At 48.2% G+C, this 26422-nt stretch overlaps 1 protein-coding gene across 1 annotated transcript in view; it reads right to left on the bottom strand.

Moving 5' to 3' along the window:
* Positions 1-25569, bottom strand: part of GLCCI1 (glucocorticoid induced 1) — a 96044-nt gene extending 70475 nt beyond the window's left edge. The window contains exons 1-2 of the mRNA XM_068235077.1: positions 25289-25569; positions 1684-1835 (exon numbers count right to left, since the gene is read on the bottom strand). Coding sequence (XP_068091178.1) covers positions 1684-1835; positions 25289-25448 — 312 coding nt within the window. The 5' untranslated portion in view covers positions 25449-25569. The remainder of the gene's footprint in view (positions 1-1683; positions 1836-25288) is intronic.
* Between the last annotated feature and the right edge of the window lie 853 nt (positions 25570-26422).

Below are 26422 nucleotides of genomic sequence, written 5' to 3'. Positions count from 1 at the left end.
AATAGTGATGGACGCAAAACTGAAAAAAATGCACCTTTATTTCCAAATAAAATATTGGTGCCATACATTGTGATAGGGACATAATTTAAATTGTATAATAACCGAGACAAACGGGCAAATAAAATACATAGGTTTTAATTATGGTAGTGTGGATTATTTTAAAGCTATAATGGATGAAAACTGAGAAATGATGATTTTTTTCCATTTTTTTCTTATTAATCCTGTTAAAATGCATTTATAAAAAAAATAATTCTTAGCAAAATGTACCACCCAAAGAAAGCCTAATTAGTGGCAGAAAAAACAAGATATAGATCAATAAATTGTGATAAGTAGTGATAAAGTTATTAGCGAATGAATGGGAGGTGAACATTTCTCTGACGGTGCAAAATCCTCGCGGGCTGAAATGGTTAATGCTGGGAATACACAATGAGATTTTTTTGCAGATTTACTTTCCAATCAATTTCCATTCACTTCTATGAGAAAATTGATCAGAATAAAATGATTGAAATCAGATCGGACCTGTTGAAAACTATCAAGCTATATCTATCTGTTAAAAAATCTCATGGTGTATTCCCAGCGTAATACTTTAAGACACAGCCCCTAAACAAGCATGCAGCAGATCAGGTGCTCTGACTGAAGTGTGACTGAATTAGCGGCATGCTGGTTTTTGATGTTATTTAGACACTACTGCAGGCAAATAGATCAGCAGGGCTGCCAGGCAACTGGTATGGTTTAACAGGAAATAAATATGGCAGCCTTAATATCACTCTCACTTCAGTTGTCCTTTCAGAGGAGGAAATGTGACCTCAGGTCAGTTGTATAGCCATTTATCCAGCAGAACTAGGCTTGCTTGTTCTGTGCACTGTGCAGCAGGATGATTTATAGCATACATGTCAAACTCCGGCCCGCGGGCCAAATCTGGCCCTCAGAGCCATTCAATTTGGCCCCCCAGTGGGTTTCCCACTTTGCATTATGTTTGGCCCAATCTAGACCAACAGAGAAGATATATTGGAGGTGAAGTCCTAGACCACCAGGGAAGCCATTTGGGGGAGGGACAAACCACTAGACACCTGAGAACTTTATAAGGGAGGAAGGTACCCAGTAAATATTGAGGGTGGCCCACGGCTTGGTCCCAGTGTTCACTTTTGGCCCACTTTGTATCAGAGTTTGACACCCCTGATCTACAGGGACAGAGAGGTAATGCGCATCTAGCAGAACGCAATGGTCCTTAAGGTAAGTGCCTGTTTTTAATATTGGGAGGTGGGTGCAGACGGCTCTCCCCGGCGCTGGCCACACTTGGGGGGGGGTCGTCTGCGCCAGCCAGCCTCCCCCCCCACACGCCCCCCCAAATCCCCCCCCCCCCGGGGTGCCGCTGTGGTTCCCAGGCAGTGAGAGAGCCTGGGACCCTGCAGTCCCTCCGGTTGTATAAAAAGGGGGCATTGGGAATCCTCCCTGTGGAGCTCCTGGATAGTGCTAATGTAGCATGTAGCAGGGCGATCGCTTTGCGGTATTGGTTTTTGCACCCTGCATAGTTTGGCATGCGAAAGCAAATGCATATTTGCATGAGCATTGCCACATGAATAGCCAATTAGGCCGGATTTGCAAAGCCAGACTTGCTAGGGTTAAACTTGGTGTTTGAGCACGCATACATTTTCTCATGGAAAGCAGAGAGGTAATCACTACCTGTGTGGACTTGTCATTCATACATGTCGGGTAGTGCCCATGAGGATCCCGAGGCCAGTGTCCGCTCAGATAGCTTCCAGTTATGGCGTCCAGCGACGACGTCCTCCGTATTGTGCTCGACGGCCTCAGCTGATGGGAACTGGATCTGTCAGCTAAAGAATGAAACAGACGGGGTTCATTATTAGTTTAGATGAGATATAGAGAAAGAGAGATAAAATCCCCTCCTCCCCCCCCCCCCCCCCCCACAAGTCTGCAAAGGTTTCCTAAAGCTCCGATGAAGCCAACTACCATCTCTAACCGCAACGGCTTTCAGAACAAGAACATAGAGGGGTGCAGATGGGAGTCTGTCCAGCAGCACTATCCAAACAAGGTGCAGCAGCATGCATCATTTATATAGCGCCAACATCTTCCATTGTGCAGTACATAGTACAAGACTAATGCTAAGTGTTTTCTCCCCGGAATATTCTCCCAGCCGGGTGGCATGAAAAAGTAGCCGGGTGGGCCGCTGCTGGGGGAATGCAGGGCCAGCGCAACTCTGCTAACAGTATAGGAGGAAGAGGCGGCGAGCCGATGACAGCCTTTTTATTTATATGGCGCCAACTTCTTCTGTAGCACTGTACAGAGTACAAAAATGACTAACATTTTGTATGTATGTACAATACAATAATACAATACAATAACATTTCTATAGCTTTTTTCTCCCATAGGACTCAAAGCGCTTAGGCTCTCTCAGATTCAGTAATTGGTAGTAGGATGAAGTATTCACACAACAAAAGTTATATTTCTGCCAAACTGAACAGGTGAGTTTTCAGTCTAGATTTAAACACCTCTAGAGATGAAGCTGTCTTGATCTGTTGAGGTAAGGAGTTCCAAAACGTAGGGGCAGCATGACAGAAGGCTCTGGGATCAAAAGTTTCCAAGTGGACTCTGGGTATGACTAGATTATTAGTACCTATGGGATCTGAGAATGCGGGGATTGCTACGCAGCTGCAACATTTCTTTCATGTATCCACGGCCCAGATTATTCAGGAATTTAAATGTCAGTAGGCCGATCTTGAATAGGACCCTCCATTCTATAGGTAGCCAGTGAAGGGAGTGCAGGACTGGCGTTATGTGGCAGTGACGGGGTTGGTTGGTTAGCAGTCTGGCAGCAGTATTCTGTATCAGCTGTAGGCGGTACAAGACCTTTTTTGGAAGGCCAGTGTAGAGAGCATTACAGTAGTCCAGTCGGGATGTGTACTATATTTATTTTTATAGCTCCCACATCTTCTGTAATGCTGTACAAAGTACAGAGATGATGGTAACATTTGTATGCATGGATTTATTTATTTAAGTGTTGATATAGCGCCAACATATTACGCAGGGACAGTAAAGAGTATATTGCCATGTCACTTTACTGTCTCTCAGAGGGGCTCACAATCTAGTCCTACCATAATCATGTCTATGTACCGTATTTTTCGGACGATAAGACACACCTTTTCTCCCCCAAAAGTGGGGAGAAAGTCCCTGCGTCTTATAGTCTGAATGTGCGGCCAGGTGTCCTCAGGTGCAGGTGGAAGAACCTACAGAGCCCTGCTTCCTGCATCCAGTCAGTGTGCGACCTTGCTCTCGTCCCGGCTCTCCAACAGACCAGCATGTGCCGCTAATGGGGCGCTTACTGATACTCACTGCGGACAAGAGGTTCTGGATCGCCTGGGAAGTTTTGCCACCAGCGATCACCAGCTTATCAGAGGCTACCCACCACCCCACAGCAGTCCTACGGCTCCTTTCCTGACAGCACACCTCTTATGCAAGTATACTATAGATCCTCAGTTCTGGGGGTAGAGTTGGGCAAATTATGCAAGGTGGATGAAGATTGCATTTGTAGGTAGTGTAGGTGGTGGGAGTGTGCAGCTTAGTGTAGGTGGTGGGGCAACAGGGGATAATTTGAGGTAGTTAGTATAGCTGGGAGGGCAGTGTAGTTACTGTAGCTGGGCAGTGTAGCTTGGATAGAGACCATTTTGGGTGAAGAAAGTCCACAAGACGCCGCGGCACCTGGTTTTTGCCTTTTAAACCCAGGTGCGTCTTATAGACCGAAAAATACGGTTTGTATGTATGGTGAAGTGTATGTATCGTAGTCTAGGGCCCATTTAGAGGGAAGCCAATTAACTTATCTGTATGTTTTTGGCATGTGGGAGGAAACCAGAGCACCGACAGTGATCAGGAAGTGCAAATTTAACAAACAAAAAACACGATTTCACTTAAAGAGAACCCGAGGTGGGTTTGAAGAATATTATCTGCATACAGAGGCTGGATCTGCCTATACAGCCAAGCCTCTGTTGCTATCCCAAACCCCCCCTAAGGTCCCCCTGCACTCTGCAATCCCTCATAAATCACAGCCGTGCTGTGAGGCTGTATTTACATCTGTAGTGTCAGTCTCAGCTGCTCCCCCGCCTCCTGCATAGCTCAGGTCCCTGCCCCCGTCCATTCCCTCCAATCAGCAGGGAGGGAAGGGATGCAGGCGGGGACTTGAGTTCTGCAGGAGGCGGGGAGAGCAGCAGACTGACACTATAGAGATAAACACAGCCAGCTCTGACAAACTGTTTGTCAGCAGCGTGGCTGTGATTTATGAGGGATTGCAGAGTGCAGGGGGACCTTAGTGGGGTTTGGGATAGCAACAGAGGCTGGGCTGTATAGGCAGATCCAGCCTCTGTATTCAGATCACATTCTTTAAACACACCTCAGGTTCTCTTTAACACAAACTCGAGTCCTGCTAACTTTCCTTGAACAGAGTAAAGCCCTGCAAGACTCTGCTTTTACCGAGGGTACAAAGTAGCGGCACAGACGAGAAGCAGACCCGTGAAAATATGCCACGAGTAATTTGTCTACATTTTCTCCCAGCAGTCTCATGTGACCGCCGGCGTCTCGTGCGCGTGTGCTAATAGCTTCCTGCAGCCGCAACGCATGTCCAGAATCCAGGCAATTACCTTGTTAGTTGCAAAGTGTTGTTTTCAAGAAAGAAAGAAAGAAATTGACGCTCCTCCATCAACCCCCATAGCACTAAATGACACAAGGCCGCAAGCCTAGCTATAGAAAAAAGGCTGAATACTACTAAAAACATAACCCAAAATAACCCCACGATAACTTTCAAGGGCAGAAAGAAAAGGAAAAAAAAAACTACAAGCTTTTCTGTGAAAAATACTTCAACTCAGCCAAACCCCAAATATCGAATGTGTTTTAGACAAGGTGTGCAAGTCAGGGGCGCTCCATTAGGTAGATCGTACAGGACTTCTGGGTAGATCGCACACCGCCTGTCTGAGTGACACACGCGCCGTACTCTGTCTCTTTGACTTGGATGAGTTCAGCATGAGGGCCAAATGACTTTAAATACTATGAATAGCTTGTGTAAGGGAAGCTCCCATACTGCATGGAAGTTTTAAAATCGGACAAACATTGGCCAATCCAAATTAGATCTGATCAGCATTAAGGATGACCAATGAGATGCAAATTCTTCCAATATTATGCAAATTTGTATGCAAAGGTTTGCAGTTTGAAAATGGACCAACCAATTTAAACCCAGGTATAAATTAATTGGTCCACTTTCATGCTGCATACATTTGCATAAACTCGGAACAATTTGCTTATCTGTGATCATCCCTAATCAGCATATGAAGGAAAAGACAGAGGTCGGCACTGTAAGCAGGTCAGTTTAACCCACGACTAAAGTGCAACAGCAAAATTGTAACAGCGCAAGTTTGTGCAGCAGTTAAAAAAAAATAGCTTCTTGGCGAGCGCTGTAATAACAGGAGATTTGGTGCAGCCGGCGCCACCATAGGCTGTAATAGGAATTACAGCTATAGCGCCGCACAGGGAGTAACTTCGGCGCCGCCAGAAGATGGAGCTGAAATTGCTCTTAAAACACAGTAATGCGGCCGCCAGCAATAGCTGGAAGCTGAATTACATAATTCCCCCACTATCCACATGGACCTGGAGGGGGAATAGTAATTACTGCCTCCGGGAACTTGTGCAGCAGCAGGATAAGCCATATACCGGCTGTATCCTGCGCCCAAGTCTCCCGGCAGCAATTTCATATTTATGCACTTCTTGGAGTCTCCGTAGAGGCGCCACCAGAGCGAAACGGCCGTCAGGCAGTTGTCAGGCCCTGCACCCACCACCCACTGACTGCTCACCAGGACCGGTATGTGCACCTATTTGTTTTTTTTAACTGCTACACAAGCTTGCACTGTTACAATTTTGCTGTTGCACTTTAATCGTGGATTAACCTGAACTGCTTACAGTGCCGACCTCAGTCTTTTCCTTGATATGCTGATATTGAACTATTTATGTCTGATCATGCAAGACACAGTGGTAAGCTAGCCGGCCCTGGATGGTACAGTTACAACCCTCCAGTATTTGCTACAGTGCCAATGCTTTTTTCTATTTACTTACCTTCCTGAAAATTAGATCTGTGTACCAGGCTTAAAGAGAATCTGTATTGTTAAAATCGCACAAAAGTAAACATACCAGTGCGTTAGGGGACATCTCCTATTACCCTCTGTCACAATTTCGCTGCTCCCCGCCGCATTAAAAGTGGTTAAAAACAGTTTTAAAAAGTTTGTTTATAAACAAACAAAATGGCCACCAAAACAGGAAGTAGGTTGATGTACAGCATGTCCACACATAGAAAATACATCCATACACAAGCAGGCTGTATACACCCTTCCTTTTTAATCTCAAGAGATCATTTGTGTGCTTCTTTCCCCCTGCAGCTATCTTCCACTGAAGTGTCAGGCTGTTTCTTCCTGCAGAGTGCAGACAGCTGTGCCTGTATGTAATTCCTCAGTATGTGAAAGCCCAGCCAGCTCAGAGGAGGATTTATCCAGCTTGTAAAAGATAATAGAGCAGAGAGAAGCTGCACTAATCTAAATAATACACAGGCAGTGTGCAGAGAGGGGCCTGGAGGTGGGAGATGCATCACAGAACCACAACACTGAAGAACTTGGCAGCCTTCCAGACACAGCCTGACAAGTCTGACAAGAGAGAGATAAGTTGATTTATTACAGAGATGGTGATAGTAGAACGTGCTGCAGTAAGCCAGAACACATTAGAATAGCTTTTGGAACTTGTAGGATGATAAAAAACAGGATGCAATTTTTGTTACGGAGTCTCTTTAAAGCCTGCTACACACTCAATTATGATTGGCCAATCACTGACCAATTTGTGAGTGAGGCATGATGAGAGGGGGGGCTGCAGGTGAGGCATGGCTGGAGGTGAGGCATAAGGCCTGCTGGATACCCCCCCCCCCCCCCCGCCCCCCATGCAGCTAACAGCAGCTTGTGCCGTGCTGATGGGAAAAGGCTAGAGGTGATGCATGATGGGGGGGGGGGGTGGCATGGCTGGAGGTGAGGCGTGAGGCCTGCTGGATACCTCCCACCCCCATGCAGCTAACAGCAGCTTGTGCCGTGCTGATGAGAAAAGGCTAGAGGTGAGGCATGATGAGGGGGGGGGGGCATGGCTGGAGGTGAGGCATGATGAGGGGGAAGGCATGGCTGGAGGTGAGGCGTGATGAGAGGGGGAGGGAGGCATGGCTGGAGGTGGGGAGGGAGGCATGGCTGGAGGTGAGGCGTGAGGCCTGCTGGATGGACTCACAGAGGCTGCTGGGATTACAGAGCAGTATCTGATTACTAGTCCCGGCCGCATGGCGTTCCTTCCATCTGCTCAGCACAAGCAGGAGAAAAACACAGCCTAATCCTCTGGCAAACACTACACAGGTCCCAGAGGCCACACGCTACAATGGGGCAGCTCCTTCAAGCAATGCAACATTTCCATCGCAGCACAACCTGTGTGTGTGAGGAAGGCAATGTGGCCATCACAGCGTTCACAAATATCACAACTCTAATGCAGAGACCGGTCACAGATCAGCAGCGCTCTGTCACAACAGGGCAGCTTATTGAGACGGGGCAAAGACAGCCGGGGCAGAAACAAATGTTAAACTGAACCAGAATACACAGCAGCTCCACATTTACTCCTTGAAACACAAACACTACTTAGACGCCTTTTACTGGCTAGGCACATAAACACAGGCCCCATCACAATCATTTGTATTTTACAGATACTTATAGAATCGACTAACAATTGTTAGCCTTATTTCTTCTATCCTATAAGTTCCTATACCTGTTGTAATGTGCTCTGGTTTACTGCAGCCTTTCCTAGTTGCACAGTTATATAATCTAATCTTTTCTTTGCTGGCTTTGTCGGCTCAGGCACTCAGGCAGGAATGTGCTGCTCTGCCGTGATAGGATAGAAGCTATACACACCCTCTCCACACACCCTGCAGGCTCTGTGTGAGTCACAGACTGAGCTTCTGTCTGCCTATCACAAGAGTACAGATTCTCTTTAAGGTGCTACTTAAGCGCCCCCCCCCCCCCCCCCCCAAAAAAAGTTAAAAGTACCCAGGACTTCTTGCAGCCCACCCTGCAGCCAACCTTTGCCTTTCAACACACTCTAGCGGCAACCCCCTGAAAGCTGGCCGGTCATGGCCAGTCGGAGGCTTCTACACATGCACCCCCCCCCTCCGAGCTGTGCGCACCCTGATCGCACTCCCGTTGCCAGGAGGGCGCGTACTTCGCAGTAGCGATTTTCCCGTACTGCACAAGTCTGCCGTGCGCGGGCATGTGACGAGGAGGTGTGTGGGCGGCCTGCTTTCTGGGGACTTGCTGCTGGCTGGAGGGACGCGGAACAATGACATGGACACAGGACTGGACAAAATTGGTTGTCAATTGCATAGGGCCCTGTAGCCAGTAAGTGCCTCTCCCCCTTCCCCCCGAACCCCCCCTGGGTCTCCATCATAGCTCATAGATGCAAAATGGGCGCTGGGGAAGTTTGGGTGTCGGATAAAGCCGCTAGTAAGATATCAGTAAATGTTATTGTCGCTGAACCCAACCCTGTTCTCACATGAGCTTTCCCTCTACTATCTCTCCAATACCGAACCCTAACACCCGCCCTCCTCAAACCCACCAATAACCGCGCCACTGTCAGCTGAAGACTAAAAATAGTGGGTACTGCAGAAGTTTTAACACCCCAGGTGCTCGAGTTATCAGTAACTGAGGGAAATTTGTGCATCAGCAGCAACCGCTAAAATAGCAGGCACACTCGCCACCCACCTGTCCTGCGGGCACGCTCCCTCCGGTCTATGCCATCCCGCCTTTACCCGCGAACACTGGGGCCTGTTCTCCATTACCAGACGGCATGTTATACGAGGGTGCCAGTGTTGGGGAAGGAGACGGAAGGTGATAGGAGGGAGAGCGCTGGCCGGACAGGTGAGAGCGATTCACTACTAATACACTGCAGAGGCCCCGGGGACTGTAATCCAAACACCCCTCTGTGCCCCGCCCCCTACAACCGCCATTATGGGTGGACATGCGGTGCCATCTTCCCCAGAGCCTGCTGTAAGCTCCTCCAGCCAGGCTGCTCCTGGTCACAACCAGGCAGTGTTCTCCCCACAAATTTTTTCCAGCCGGGTGGCATGAAAAAGTAGCCAGGTGGGGAGCGACGGGGGAATGCAGGTCCAGCAAAACTCTGCTAACAGCATAGGAGGAGGAGGAAGAAGTGAGCCGATGACAGCCGGGTGGTCTCCAAAAGTAGCTGGGCGGAGCACCTGGCTAAAAGAGCCTGTGGAGAACACTGCCAGGGGGTTCAAACATTTTTACATGCAGAATTCTCCATTAAAACAAACAAACAAAAACAAACTCATTTAGATATTAATAAACATAAGAACAGGGGTCAATTTTTATATACGTAAAGTACAAAATCGATTGGAAGCAGATTGGACAAGTCGGGACTTATCGATTCGACCCAGCGATCTGACAGGAAGTTGCGATGTGTGTACCGGTCTTTACAACATAAGCCTGGAAACCGTACGTAAAATTTACTAACACTTCCTACACTTATTAAAACAAAGCTAAAGGGCTGATCTCCAGAATATCGCACATCACAAGGCTTCCAGCGTACGGGAAAAGGAGGAATGAAATAAAAGCCGTTTCAAGGCTCTTAGCCGGCTTAGCCATAAAAATAACCCAGAATAACAGGCAGCTCGGTCACACAGACAAGCACGCCTATTCAAGGCTTTACTACAACTATGTGAACATTTGCTGCGGTTACAACATCAAACAATAAACAACACTGCCATAGTAACTACATGAGGGAACGGCAGCAGAGGAAGTGTGTATCCGCCGCAGCAGGCTGGGAGACAACGGCCAACTGGTGCGCCTAGCGATAATGGAACTTCTGCCTGATCAGTAACGCAACGGTGTCCACGCACTTCATTACAACATGGACCTGAACTCTTACACAGGACACAAGGAAAACAGAGAAATGCACCCTGTGTGTATTTAGAGAATTTAGTCTGTCTAATCCTCCCTTATCTGTGACTTATCACAAGCTGTAATTTGATCTCTCCGCTATATCAGCTGGCTGCCCCAGCAGAGCAGCTAATTGGTAAGCCTGGGATATTAACTCTACATCTGCTTCCACGAAAGCAGGAAGTAGACACTGCAGATTTAATGCAGGTTTTGTATCAGCTTTTACAAATAAATGTTTTTTTCTTTAAAGGTTGTTATGCTGATGCTTATCTTTCAGAGCAGAGAGGAAGTTCTGAGCTCATGTCCGTTTTAAAGGACAACTGAAGCGAGAGGGATATGAAGGCTGCCATATTCATTTAATTTTAAGCAATACCAGTTGCCTGGCTTTACTGCTAATTCTCTGTCCTTTAATAATTTTAGCCATAGCCCCTGAACAAGCATGCAGCAGATCAGGTGTCTCTGACATTGTTGTCAGATCTGACAAAATTATCTGCATGCTTGTTTCTGGTGCGCGATCCAGACACTACTGCAGCCACATAGCTTAGCAGGGCAGCCAGGCAACTAGTACTGTTTAAAAGGAAATAAAATATGGCAGCCTCCATATTCTTCTCACTACAGTTGTCCTTTAAAGGACAACTGAAGCAAGAGGGATATGTAAGCAGCCATATTTATTACTTATTAAGCAATACCAGTTGCCTAGGCTATCCTGCTGCAACACCTGATCTGCTGCATGCTTGTTCAGGGGCTATGGCTAAAAGCATTAGAGGCAGAGGATTAGCTTGATAGCCAGGCAACCGGTGTTGCTTAAAAGGAAATACTTATGGCAGCCTCCATATCACTCACTACAGTTGCCCTTTAAGCACTAGATATATGCATCAAAGTTTTGCATTCACCATCCCTACTGATGAACTCTGGCTCGTAAGGAAACGCCCACTGCTCTCCCACCATGCTTTGCTACAACCGTTACCACAGTAGTAAAATCAGAAGAAATCAATTACTGGTGAACTCTGGATGTTTGGAAAAGGTAATTAGCACTTAAAGGGCAACTGTAGTGAGAGTGATATTTGTTACAGTGGATACAAATCCTGCAATAAAATTGCAGTGTATTTCATGGAAGCAGACATATTGTTAAAATCCTGTGCTTTCAAATGAGCTCATCTCCCGTGGCAGTCAGGTGATAAAGGGGTGAGATCAAATTACAACTTGTGATTAGACACAGATGAAGGGGAATTAGACAGGCTAAACTCTCTAAATACATACAGGGTGAATTTCTCTATGCTTTCCTTCTGTCCTGTGCAAGAGTTCAGGTCCACTTTCATAAGCCAAGAAAGTTTCTCAAGTCGGCCGACAGTCTGCAGCGAGGATGGGACAAAGCTATCGGCCAAAAATACTCAGCCTGGCTGACCACGCACTGCATACATTACATCAGACGGGTGGTCATGGGAAGAGATTGCGGTGCCTCCCTTGCTTAGGAAGTTTTGTGGCCTCCACGGCACATTGTGGCCCAGTTGACGCCATCAAGACAGGTCCTCAAAACTAATTCCATAGGCCCATCTATATCCCAAACAGGAAGCTGTGGATCACGATTGGCAATCTTTGGAGAACTGTCGGCCAACCAACACCCCGGGCTCTCCACTTAGGCCATGCAGATCAATTCCAGGACCAAAATGGCTCTGCACAGTCAGCAGATTTAGCCCGCAAGTGGTTTCCCCACCTGGCATTATGAGGTGAAGCCTAGATCACCAGGGAAGCCATATGGGGGAGGGAGGGGGAAAGCACTAGACCCCAGGGAACTGTATAGGGGAAACGGGGGGGGGGGGGGGGGACACTAGACACCAGGGAACTGTATAGGGGAGGGAGGGGCCACTAGCACACCAGGCAACTGTATAGGGGAGACGGGGGCCACTAGCACACCAGGGAACTGTATAGGGGAGAGAGGAGGCATAAGACACCAGGGAACTGTATGGGGAGACGGGGGGGTGGGGCCACTAGACACCAGGGAACTGTATAGGGGGTACAGGGGGGCCATGAGCACACCAGGGTACTGTATAGGGGAGGGAGAAGCACTAGACACCAGGGAACTGTATAGGGTAGAGAGGAGGCATTAGACACCAGGGAACTGTATAGGGGAGAGAGGAGGCATTAGACACCAGGGAACTGTATGGGGAGACGTGGGGGCCACTAGACACCAGGGAACTGTATAGGGGAGAGAGGAGGCATTAGACACTATGGAACTGTATGGGGAGACAGTGGGGCCACGAGCACACCAGGGAACTGTATAGGGGAGACAGGGGGGCCCTGAGCACACCAGGGAACTGTATAGGGGAGACAGGGGGGCCCTGAGCACACCAGGGAACTGTATAGGGGAGACAGGGGGGCCACGAGCACACCAGGGAACTTTATAAGGGAGAGAAGGGGGGCACTAGACACCAGAGAACTGTATAGGGGAGGGATAGGGGAGGGGGGCGCATTAGACACCAGGGAACTTTATAAGGAAGAGAGGAGGCCACTAAACATTGAGGTTGGCCTGCGACTTGGTCCCAGCATTCAATTTTGACCCACTTTGTATTACTCCAACATTACTCCAGCACACAACACAACATTTTTCTGATGAGCATGCTGTTCTTTGTATAAACAGGCCCAAGAGCATCACCCAAAATCTGGGTCAGGTAACACGCATGCATCCCCTGTTTTCCAAGCTTAGATATCACCCCCAAAAAGAGGCCTTTTATCCCAAAAAGCCCCGCGGAGCGTCCCAGAACGTTGACGGGAGAGCTTGCAATGCACCGCTGAGCTTCCCAAACTGCAGGGGGTCAAAAACTACACGGTATGAAAAAAGTCAACATGTTAAAAGTTCAGCACTGAGCTATTCCTCCGAAACTGAAACTGCCAAACCCACATGCGTGCTTAACCTTCAAATGTCACACCGACCAGAAATTACAATAAAAGAGTCTTCGGGTGTCGAGAATCCGGCTAACACAGATTTCAGGGCAGAGGCAGCAGATAATTGCATAACCATCACTGAAGAAGGGATTTGTTAATTAAACACACTGCCTCTTCCTGTGGTCACCGTATCAACGCGAGCCGCACATTAAGATGAAGCTCGGTCGCGGCAGCGGAGGCCAATTAAAGAGCTGGGTGCTCCAATCAGCAAAGGTGTGCGCTACACACCTTGCCAAACGGGTCCCCAGAGCCTTTGTGAATGATGTCACTGAAAGCGTAAACAGAAAAAGGAGCACGCCGGTCAATCGAGATCCACACTTAAAGGGAACCTGAAGTGAGAGGGATATGGATTTGTTTAACCTCCTTAGCGGTAACCCCGTGTGTGACACGGGGTAAGCCGCCGGAGGGTGCCGCTCAGGCCCTGCTGGGCCGATTTTCATAATTTTTTTTTTTGCTGGACGCAGCTAGCACTTTGCTAGCTGCGCCAGCACCCCGATCGCCGCGCGCCCTATCGCCGCTATCCGGTGCGGCGCGCGCCCCCCCCCCGACCCCTGCGCTGCCTGGCCAATCAGTGCCAGGCAGTGCCAAGGGGTGGATCGGGTCTCCCAATGACGTCCCGACGTCGCTGACGTCGGTGACGTCATCCCGCCCCGTCGCCATGGCGACGGGGGACGCCCTCCAGGAAATCCCGTTCTTTGAACGGGATTTCCTGATCGCCTATCGCCGGAGGCGATCGGCGGGGCTGGGGGGATGCCGCTGAGCAGCGGCTATCATGTAGCGAGCCCTGGGCTCGCTACATGATTTAAAAAAAAAAATTAAAAAAAAAAAACTGCTGCGCTGCCCCCTGGCGGTATTTTTCATACCGCCAAGGGGGTTAAAAGACACTCGAGGCGAAAATAAACTAATGAAATAAACGATTGTATCTATCTTCCTTCTCCTAAAAATGACTTTAAGACATTCCAGAGTTTTATTTTATTTTTAAATCTACTTTTTAAGGTTTAACTGTTTTATTGTTTTTGCTCAATGACACGTTCATTGAAGTATGCCAGAGCTAAACTCTATGAACTATTGACCCTTTTTATCTATTTTCTGCTCTCAGAAGCCATTTTCTGCTAGGAAAGTGTTTTATATGTGGAATTTCTTATCAGTGAGGATCACACTGTAGTCACTTCCTGTCTGAGCCAGGACTGAGTCAGCCACTTGCATACCCGATGTTTAACTCTTTCAGGCAGAGAAAGAAAAAAAAGGAACGCAGCCTAATTATTTGTGTACTTGGCACTGTACATACACATGTCTAGCTCATCAGGTCACATGTCACCTCTGGTATTTTAAACAATACCAGTTGCCTGGCAGTCCTGCCGCATGCATGTTCAGGGTTTATAGCTAAAAGTATTCGAGGCAGAGGATCAGCAGGACAGCCAGGCCACTGGCATGGTTTAAAAAGTAATAAACATGTTAGCCTCCATATTCCTCTCACCTCGACTTCCCTTTAACATTATCAGGCTACATTTCCATGAAAGCACTGCATTTTCACATCTGGGGGGGAAAAAAAATTGGTAATTGGATTGCATGGATTTTTCACAATGGCCCTAATTGACATGTTCTGTCTAGTAACACTTTTACAGTGAAAAAACAGATGCGAAAATTTGCATCTTAATGCGATTTTTCGCATTATATACCAAAAAAAAAAACTAATGCTGGGTAATGCCTCCCTTTATTAGGCACACTATACTAATACTGGGCAGGGTCTCCCTTTATTAGGAACACTATACTAATACTGGGCAGGGTCCCCCTTTATAAGGAACACTATACTAATACTGGGTAGGGCCTCTCTTTATTAGGAACACTATACTAATACTGGGCGGGTCTCCCTTTATTAGGAACACTATACTAATACTGGGCAGGGTCTCCCTTTATTAAGAACACTATACTAATACTAGGCAGGGCCTCCCTTTATTAGGAACACTATACTAATACTAGGCAGGGCCTCCCTTTATTAGGCACACTATACTAATACTGGGTAGGGCCTCCCTTTATTAGGAACACTATACTAATCCTGGGCAGGGTCCCCCTTTATAAGGAACACTATACTAATACTGGGTAGGGCCTCCCTTTATTAGGAACACTATACTAATACTGGGCGGGTCTCCCTTTATTAGGAACACTATACTAATACTGGGTAGGGTCACCCTTTATTAGGGAACACTATACTAATATTGGGTGGGGTCTCCCTTTATTAGGAACACTATACTAATACTGGGCATGGTCTCCCTTTATTAGGAACACTATACTAATACTGGGTAGGGCCTCCCTTTATTAGGCACACTATACTAATACTGGGTAGGGTCTCCCTTTATTAGGAACACTATACTAATACTGGGTAGGGCCTCCCTTTATTAGGAACACTATACTAATACTGGGTAGGGCCTCCCTTTATTAGGAACACTATACTAATACTGGGCAGGGTCTCCCTTTATTAGGAACACTATACTAATACTGGGTAGGGCCTCCCTTTATTAGGAACAGTATACTAATACTGGGTAGGGTCTCCCTTTATTAGGAACAGTATACTAACACTGGGTAGGGCCTCTCTTTATTAGGAACAGTATACTAATACTGGGTAGGGCCTCCCTTTATTAGGAACACTATACTAATACTGGGTAGGTTCTCCCTTTATTAGGAACACTATACTAATACTGGGTAGAGTCTCCCTTTATTAGGAACACTATACTAATACTGGGTAGGGCCTCCCTTTATTAGGAACACTATACTAATATTGGGCAGGGCCTCCCTTTATTAGGAACACTATACTAATACTGGGTAGGGCCTCCCTTTATTAGGAACTCTATACTAATACTAGATAGGGTCTCCCTTTATTAGGAACACTATACTAATACTGGGCAGGGTCTCCCTTTATTAGGAACACTATACTAATACTGGGTAGGGCCTCCCTTTATTAGGCACACTATACTAATACTGGGCACAGCCTCCCTTTATTAGGAACACTATACTAATACTGGGTAGGGCCTCCCTTTATTAGGAACACTATACTAATACTGGGCGGGGTCTCCCTTTATTAGGAACACTATACTAATACTGGGCAGGGTCTCCCTTTATTAGGAACACTATACTAATACTGGGTAGGGTCTCCCTTTATTAGGAACACTATACTAATACTGGGTAGGGCCTCTTTATTAGGAACACTATACAAATACTGGGTAGGGCCTCCCTTTATTAGGAACACTATACTAATACTGGGTAGGGCCCCCCTTTATTAGGAACACTATACTAATACTGGGCAGTACCTCCCTTTATTAGGAACACTATACTAATACTGGGTAGGTTCTCCCTTTATTAGGAACACTATACTAATACTGGGTAGGGCCTCCCTTTATTAGGAACACTATACTAATACTGGGTAGGGTCTCCCTTTATTAGGAACACTATACTAATACTGGGTAGAGTCTCCCTTTATTAGGAACACTATACTAATACTGGGTAGGGCCTCCCTCGATTAGGAACACTATATTAATACTGGGTAGGGTCTCCCTTTATTAGGAACACTATACTAACACTGGGTAGGGCCTCCCTTTATTAGGAACACTATACTAATACTGGGTAGGGCCTCCCTTTATTAGGAACAGTATACTAATACTGGGTAGGGTCTCCCTTTATTAGGAACACTATACTAACACTGGGTAGGGCCTCCCTTTATTAGGAACACTATACTAATACTGGGCAGGGTCTCCCTTTATTAGGAACACTATACTAATACTGGGTAGGGCCTCCCTTTATTAGGAACACTATACTAATACTGGGTAGGTTCTCCCTTTATTAGGAACACTATACTAATACTGGGTAGAGTCTCCCTTTATTAGGAACACTATACTAATACTGGGTAGGGCCCCCCTTTATTAGGAACACTATACTAATACTGGGTAGGGCCCCCCTTTATTAGGAACAGTATACTAATACTGGGTAGGGTCTCCCTTTATTAGGACACTATACTAATACTGGGTAGGTTCTTCCTTTATTAGGAACACTATACTAATACTGGGCGGGGTCTCCCTTTATTAGGAACACTATACTAATACTGGGTAGGGCCCCCCTTTATTAGGAACACTATACTAATACTGGGTAGGGCCTCTCTTCATTAGGAACACTATACTAATACTGGGTAGGGCCCCCCTTTATTAGGAACACTATACTAATACTGGGTAGGGCCTCTCTTTATTAGGAACACTATACTAATACTGGGTAGGTTCTCCCTTTATTAGGAACACTATACTAATACTGGGCGGGGTCTCCCTTTATTAGGAACACTATACTAATACTGGGTAGGGCCCCCCTTTATTAGGAACACTATACTAATACTGGGCAGGGTCTCCCTTTATTAGGAACACTATACTAATACTGGGTAGGGTCTCCCTTTATTAGGAACACTATACTAATACTGGGTAGGGCCTCTTTATTAGGAACACTATACTAATACTGGGTAGGGCCTCCCTTTATTAGGAACACTATACTAATACTGGGTAGGGCCCCCCTTTATTAGGAACACTATACTAATACTGGGTAGGGCCCCCCTTTATTAGGAACACTATACTAATACTGGGTAGGGCCTCCCTTTATTAGGAACACTATACTAATACTGGGTAGGGCCCCCCTTTATTAGGAACACTATACTAATACTGGGTAGGGCCCCCCTTTATTAGGAACAATATAGTAATACTGGGTAGGGTCTCCCTTTATTAGGAACACTATACTAATACTGGGTAGGGCCTCCCTTTATTAGGAACACTACACTAATACTGGGTAGGGTCTCCCTTTATTAGGAACACTATACTAATACTGGGTAGGGTCTCCCTTTATTAGGAACTGTATACTAATACTGGGTAGGGTCTCCCTTTATTAGGAACTGTATACTAATACTGGGTAGGGTCTCCCTTTATTAGGAACGCTATACTAATACTGGGTAGAGTCCCCCTTTATTAGGAACACTATACTAATACTGGGCAGGGCCTCCCTTTATTAGGAACACTATACTAATACTGGGTAGGGTCTCCCTTTATTAGGAGAACTATACTAACACTATACCAATACTACTACTCTAGTCCCTACCATATTCATAGTGTAATGGCCTACCATATTATGATGTATTTATAGCACTGACATCTTCTGCAGCACTTTCTCTGGGGAGTACAGGAAGCTGCTCAGTAATGTAGGTGTCATTGGACACAGGCGGCACGCTTACCCATCAAGAGGCAATACTATGAGCAAGTAAGAGGTTCTATTGCCTCATGCATCTCTCTAGACACGATCAGACACATGGTGCACTGCAAGTCCCAGCATGCATTCAGCTATTCAGAGACCAGGAAGTCTTGAGTGGTAAAGCGATCCTGGCTGCGCTCCCTAGGCGTGCTGGGATTAAGTGCTCATGGCTGTGCAGAGCAGCTATCAGCTACAATACAGCCTGCAGCCTGACCTCACTGCAAGGAACCCAGAGCTGCCATGCTGCCTACTGTACAAAGCCTGTGACTAGCAATCTGCTGCTTTCACTACAAGTCCCAGCATGCACTCAGCCCAATCCACAGCAGCGACCGGATCATGCCAAAGTATTGTTTCTGCAAATTGTCCATAGGGTTGGGGAACTACAAGTACCAGTGCGCTGGCAATCGCCTTTGGCAGTCAAATTTGCAACCGTTCAAGCATGCAAAACCTCTTCTAGCTACTAACAGGATAGGAAGGCAGATGACACTGTAGCTGGCTTGTAATCCCATGACTGGTAAGGTAATACCACAAGTCTCAGCATGCATTCAGCCAGCAGTTTCAGTTGAACAGCTAAGGCCCCGTTCATACCGCAGATAAAAACACTGCACTTTTCATACAGCAGAAAAACGTAAATACAGACAGCAAACGCATACTAGGTTATCAACAGGATACATTCCCATTGTCAATCAGAATGTGAACGCAACGCACATGGAATAGAGAGCAGAAGCAATAGGGCGAAAACCTGCTGCAACCGAGAAAATTCCCATCATCGCAGTACTACAGAATACCCCAGCAGCTCGGGGAGAACCAGAACCTAACCATGGCACTCCAGCTGTGGTGGAACTACAAGTCCCATGAGGCATTGCAATACTCTGACAGCTCTAAGCACAACTCGGGGAGGCAGAGGCATGATGGGATTTCTAGTTTTCTCACAGCTGGAGTGCCAAGGTTAGCCATCACTGGTATAAGGGACTAAAAGACTGAAAATCCCCCCTACTGAAAAGCAATGCTTAGTGTGGTTTGCCTTCTTAAAGTAGAAGGTATGTGTAATCTGAGGAGGGATGGATATGTAGGCTGACATGTTTTCCTTTTAAACAATGCAGCTTGCCTGACTGTCCAGCTGATCCTCTGCCTCTAATGCATTTAGCCATAAACCCTGAGCAAGCATGCAGAACACGTGCTCTGACTGAAAGGGGAACGGAAGTAAGAGGTATACGGAGGCTGCCATATTTATTTCCTTTTAATCAATACCAGTTGCCTGGCTGCCCTGCTGGTCTATTTCTCTGCAGTAGTATCTGAATAACACCAGAAACAAGCATGCAGCTAGTCTTGTCAGATCTGACTGTGAAGTCTGAAACACCTGATCTGCTGCATGCTTGTTCAGGGGCTATGGCTAATAGTATTAGAGGCAGAGGATCAGCAGGGCTGCCAGGCAACTGGTATTGCTTAAAAGGAAATAAATATAGCAGCCTCCATATCCCTCTCACTTCAGTTGTCCTTGAAGTGTGACAAGTTTAGCTGCATGCTTTTTCCAGGTGAGCGATTTAGACCCCACTGACCAGAAAGAGCAGCAGGACTCCGGCTCCCTGCACACTGCAAATCCGTTTTCCGATTCCGATTCCGATTCCGTTTCCGATTTTCCTTGAATACATTCAACAGAAAAACGGATCAAAAAACGCAGCATGCAGTTAAGATTAAAAATCTGAATCTGAATCGGATGTAAAAACAGATTAAAAATCTGAATCTGATTTGCTTGCAGTGTGCAAGAGGCCTCCAACTGGTTTGGTTTAAAAGGAAATAAATATGGCAGCTTCCACATGTCTCACACCTAGGGGTTCCTTTTAAAGGGAACCTAAAGCAAAGGCAAGAAAGAATGTCACTTACCTGGGGCTTCTACCAGCTCCCTGAAGCTGCCCTGTGCCCGGCACAGGACGCTCCCGCTGACAGGACCGCTGGCCAGGGCCATGCAGACGCAGTGGCCCAGAACTAAAAAGCAGCGGGGAACCAGAGCATAGCTAAGGACCGGCACAGAACGGCTGCAGGGGGCTGGTAGAAGCCCCAGGGAAATGAAACTCTTTTTCTTGCCTTTGCTTTAGGTTCCCTTTAAAGGACAACTGCAGTGAGAGGTGCATGGAGGCTGCCATATTTATTTCCTTTTAAACAATACCAGTTGCCAGGCAGCCCTGCTGGTCTATTTGGCTGCAATAGTGTCTGAATCACACCAGAAACAAGCATGCAGCTAATCTCGTCAGATATAACAATGTCAGAAACACCTGATCTGCTGCATGCTTGTACAGGGTCTATGGCTATAAGTACTAGAGGCAGAGGATTAGCAGGACAGCCAGGTAACTGGTATTGTTTAAAAGGACATAAATATGGCAGCCTCCATATCCCTCTCAATTCATTGTCCTTTAAGTGAGCAACTGTTTCTCACAATGCATCACTACTGCATATGCAAATTATCCCTTTATGCCCCTGAAAGCCAGGCTCGCAGCCAGAACCACTGGTGTATAGTGAGCCTGTAGCTATTAGATTTTACCGAGCCACATCAATCCAACATGCAGACAGCCTGTTTTGGACTTTAAAGAGACTCCGTAACAAAAATTGCATCCTGTTTTTTATCATCCTACAAGTTCCAAAAGCTATTCTAATGTGTTCTGGCTTACTGCAGCACTTTGTACTATCACAGTCTCTGTAATAAATCAATGTATCTTTCCCCTGTCAGACTTGTCGGCCTGTGTCTGGAACGCTGCCAAGTTCTTCAGTGTTGTTTTTCTGCTATGAACTCCCCCTTCCAGGCCCCTCTATGCACACTGCCTGTGTATTATTTAGATTAGGGCAGCTTCTCTCTTCTCTCTTATCTTTTACAAGCTGGATAAATCCTCCTCTGAGCTGGCTGGGCTTTCACATACTGAGGAATTACATACAGGCAGAGCTGTCTGCACTCTGCAGGAAGAAACAGCCTGACACTTCAGTGGGTGAGAGCTGCAGAGGGAAAGAAACACACAAATGATCTCTTGAGATTCAAAAGGAATTGTGTATACAGCCTGCTTGTGTATGGATGTATTTTCTATGTGTGGACATACTGTACATCAACCTACTTCCTGTTTTGGTGGCCATTTTGTTTGTTTATAAACAAACTTTTTAAAACTGTTTTTAACCACTTTTAATGCGGCGAGGAGCGGCGAAATTGTGACAGAGGGTAATAGGAGATGTCCCCTAACGCACTGGTATGTTTACTTTTGTGCGATTTTAACAATACAGATTCTCTTTAAGCACTTCTCATGGCATGGCAGGGATAGATATGGCTCTATGGGATAGGACTTGGACCAGAACAGAAGTAACCAAGCAGCTCGGGGTGACCTAAACCACTAGGAAAATATAGGGGACTAAAAGCATGTACTGATGAGGACAAAAAATCTTAAACAAGCCATTTACATGTGGGGTTGGTGTGGCTGTGTAACGAGTATAAGCTGTAGGCTGGCTATACTCATGTGGCTCTGGATGCAAGCCTGGCTACAGGGGCATAAAGAAATATTCAGTAGTGGTGCATTGTGGGAAACCACAGTTGCCCACTTAAAGCTGAATTGATCGCTAATACCTTCTGTTTCAAGAAGGCAGACTACACTGATCGACGCAGCGTGAACAGACCTTAAAGTGTACCTGAGATGGGCAAATAAAAAGATTTTATACTTATCCGGGGCTTCCTCCAGCCCCATGAGCAGCGATGCGCCCCTTGCCATCCTCCTGAGTACCTCCGTTCACCTGGTATCAGTCCTGGTAATCTGGCTCAGCTGTGCCAGTCGGCTCTTCTGCACATGTGCGGCCGGCAGTGCTCCTGTTCTACGCCTGTGTCCAGGAACGCGCAGAAGCGCACGACTGGCCAGATTACCAGGAGCGATAACAAGTGATCCGAGAGGCTGCAGAGAACGGCGAGGCAGCCCACGCACCTTGTGAGGCTGGAGGAAGCCCCAGGTAAGTAGAAATACACACATTAGTGTCATCACTGGTGCACTTTAATCCACGATACTCTCTGGGAATGCTGAGTTGTTCCTTTGTAGTAAAGCTGCATAGTATCCATATTGCACTGTGAAGCAATATATATTGTGCATACTACCCTCATGGGAGGCAATAGGAGCTTACCAGGGGCTTCCACTACAGTAAGACCCCTCTATAGTAAACTCCAAGTGACCTGGCCAACTAGTTTACTATATCAGGATTCGCCTAATATTTATTCATACAGGCACATGGTCGGGGTCTGAGGACCAGGAGTCGCCAGTATAGCACATGCAGAAATGTTTAGGTAACAGCCAAGGAGACAAACTACCACATCAAGGAGAAGAACTACATGTCCAAGCATACTGCCAGCAAGAACTGAAGTCAAAGGAGTAAGCCTCAGTATTAGGCCTAGAGACAGAGCTATTGCTCAGCATGCACAGCTATGGAACTACATGTCCCAGCATGCAGAGGCTGCACTGGTCCCAGCAGCACAGACGCTGTAAGGGCTCGTTTCCACTGTTGCGACGCGATTTCGGCCGCATTCCGACGCTTGTAAAAACGCATGCGGATGCGTTTCCACATGCGTTTTTACCCGCGATTTCGCATGCGATTTCGCATGGCAGGGTGCCATGCGAAATTAACCATGGCACTGCCAGGGCTAAATAAAATTGAAAAAGGTGCGAAATCGCACGCGAAATCGCGGGTAAAAACGCATGTAACAAACGCATGCGTTTTTACTATTAAATACATTAGCGGCGATTCGCACGGATTCCCGACGCAGGCGAAATCGTTGGCTCTTTTGTGCGTTTTTTTCACGCTGAAAAAAACGCACCTCAACAACGCTACAGTGGAAACAGGCCCATCCACTTGTATTACATGTGCGGATCTGCATGCGTTGGACGCATGCAGATTCGCGATAGTGGAAACGAGCCCTCAGAGGCATGCAGCTAACGTAGAACTACAAGTCTCACAATGCTGCAGATATCTAGCTGCACGACGTGACCCCCCAGCAGGAGGCAGACCGATACCAGGAGCGCAGTGTCACTGACATCCACATATCACCGCAGACTGCAGACCGATACCAGGAGCGCAGTGTCACTGACATCAACATATCACCGCAGACTGCAGACCGATACCAGGAGCGCAGTGTCACTGACATCCACATATCACCGCAGACTGCAGACCGATACCAGGAGCGCAGTGTCACTGACATCCACATATCACCGCAGACTGCAGACCGATACCAGGAGCGCAGTGTCACTGACATCCACATATCACCGCAGACAGCTGCCAGAACTGGTCATCAGTCAAAGGCAGAAAACTACTCAGAGGGAACCACAAATCCCAGCATGCCAGCACTCACCTCCACACAGATGTCTTCCATAGTATTACTGCACCCTTCAGACCCTTCCCTCCTCCCAGGAGACCCCTCTAACCTGGTCCCCTCCTCACTCCCACCTCCAGGACTTCTCACGAGTGTCACCTCTCGTTTGGAACTCTCTCCCACAACCTGTCCTTCACGCTTTGAGCCTAGAAACTATGTACAGCGATACGGAAGATGCTGGCACTTTATTGAAGGAAAAAAAAAGCTGCTGCCATCAGTAACGGCGCACCACAGGTCCCAGCATGCCTCAGTCCTGGCGCACCACAGGTCCCAGCATGCCTCAGTCCTGGCGCACCACAGGTCCCAGCATGCCTCAGTCATGGCGCACCACAGGTCCCAGCATGCCTCAGTCCTGGCGCACCACAGGTCCCAGCATGCCTCAGTCCTGGCGCACCACAGGTCCCAGCATGCCTCAGTCCTGGCGCACCACAGGTCCCAGCATGCCTCAGTCCTGGCGCACCACAGGTCCCAGCATGCCTCAGTCCTGGCGCACCACAGGTCCCAGCATGCCTCAGTCCTGGCGCACCACAGGTCCCAGCATGCCTCAGTCATGGCGCACCACAGGTCCCAGCATGCCTCAGTCATGGCGCACCACAGGTCCCAGCATGCCTCAGTCATGGCGCACCACAGGTCCCAGCATGCCTCAGTCATGGCGCACCACAGGTCCCAGCATGCCTCAGTCATGGCGCACCACAGGTCCCAGCATGCCTCAGTCATGGCGCACCACAGGTCCCAGCATGCCTCAGTCATGGCGCACCACAGGTCCCAGCATGCCTCAGTCATGGCGCACCACAGGTCCCAGCATGCCTCAGTCATGGCGCACCACAGGTCCCAGCATGCCTCAGTCATGGCGCACCACAGGTCCCAGCATGCCTCAGTCATGGTGCACCACAGGTCCCAGCATGCCTCAGTCATGGCGCACCACAGGTCCCAGCATGCCTCAGTCATGGTGCACCACAGGTCCCAGCATGCCTCAGTCATGGTGCACCACAGGTCCCAACATGCCTCAGTCATGGTGCACCACATGTCCCAGCATGCCTCAGTCATGGTGCACCACATGTCCCAGCATGCCTCAGTCATGGTGCACCACATGTCCCAGCATGCCTCAGTCATGGTGCACCACATGTCCCAGCATGCCTCAGTCATGGTGCACCACAGGTCCCAGCATGCCTCAGTCATGGTGCACCACAGGTCCCAGCATGCCTCATTCATGGTCCACAACAGGTCCCAGCATGCCTCAGTCATGGCGCACCACATGTCCCAGCATGCCTCAGTCATGGTGCACCACATGTCCCAGCATGCCTCAGTCATGGCGCACCACAGGTCCCAGCATGCCTCAGTCATGGTGCACCACATGTCCCAGCATGCCTCAGTCATGGCGCACTACAGATCCCAGCATGCCTCAGTCATGGTGCACTACAGGTCCCAGCATGCCTCAGTCATGGTGCACCACAGGTCCCAGCATGCCTCAGTCATGGTGCACCACAGGTCCCAGCATGCCTCAGTCATGGTGCACCACATGTCCCAGCATGCCTCAGTCGTGTCGCACTACAGATCCCAGCATGCCTCAGTCATGGTGCACCACAGGTCCCAGCATGCCTCAGTCATGGTGCACCACAGGTCCCAGCATGCCTCAGTCATGGTGCACTAAAGGTCACAGCATGCTCACCTCGGCTCCCGGGGGACGTGCTGCTCCTCCTGCGCCGGGCTCGGTTCTCGGGGCTGGGCGGGGTCTCGGTGGAGGGGGCGGGCAGCAGCGTGTAGGGGACGGTGGCCCGGATGGGCTGCAGGAGGCGCCCCGGGGTGCCTCGGGGGTGACTGGAAGACATGACGGGCGTCTGGCGGCTCACAGGACGCTCTCCCGCCCCCCGCCGGCTCCTCCTCCGCCCCCCGAATGGCCGCCGCCGCCGACTGTCACAGCGGCGAGGGGAAGGGGGCGTGGCTGGCGGGGCTACCTGCGGGCCAATCAGCGCGCAGCCGCCGGCCGTGACGTAGGGGCTCCGGCCAATGGGCGAGCGATCCCTCTCAGGCTGCGCGAGGAGGGGCGTGGTCGCCGTCAGGTTGTAGCGTAAAATTGCCAGGTGACGTCAGCAGGAGAGTAGCAGTGGGAGGAGTGAGGAAAGGGGGCGTCACCTGTACACATGGGAATCCTTACTGACTCCCCAATACTAATAGTCGTAGTATATATTATATTTCATATAATAAATGTGATCATAATATTATATACCAAATCAAATTATAATACATGATTTTATACTGTATATTATATGTACATCATATGCTATAGCAGTGTCACCTGCACACCTGAGAGGAATGACTGTCACCCCAATATATATATATATATACCCAATACCCCCCATATAACTGGGACCCTGCCTGACACCCACATACTGTATTACACCCCCTCCATAAATCACTCCAGGTGTTATACCTCCAGTCTATACACTGAGGGGACCTGACTGACACCCCAATGCTATATATTACACTCTTATACCCCACCCCACCCATACAACATAGCCAACGCAGATGGCTGTGCGATCGGAACGTATCGCATCCGATCGCACGCCATCTGCGCCGCTGCGCTGCTGATCCCATCAATTGACAGTGATGGGATCAGCTCTGCGGTGCGGGCAAAATGCAGGCAGCAGTATGCAAGCGCTTCCCAGCCCATCGTACTGCTGCGCAGCGCAGTAGATGTGAACGGTAGAAGGGCAGTCTATGCACATCATATGCGCTTCCATATCCGCACGGAAGCGCGTATGATGTGAACGAGGCCTTACACACTGATAAGCATTTCTGAAAA

Source organism: Hyperolius riggenbachi, chromosome 5 (genome assembly GCF_040937935.1).
Source record: "Hyperolius riggenbachi isolate aHypRig1 chromosome 5, aHypRig1.pri, whole genome shotgun sequence".
Classification (NCBI taxonomy): Eukaryota; Metazoa; Chordata; class Amphibia; order Anura; family Hyperoliidae; genus Hyperolius; species Hyperolius riggenbachi.
This window is presented reverse-complemented; position numbering and strand designations above follow the sequence as displayed.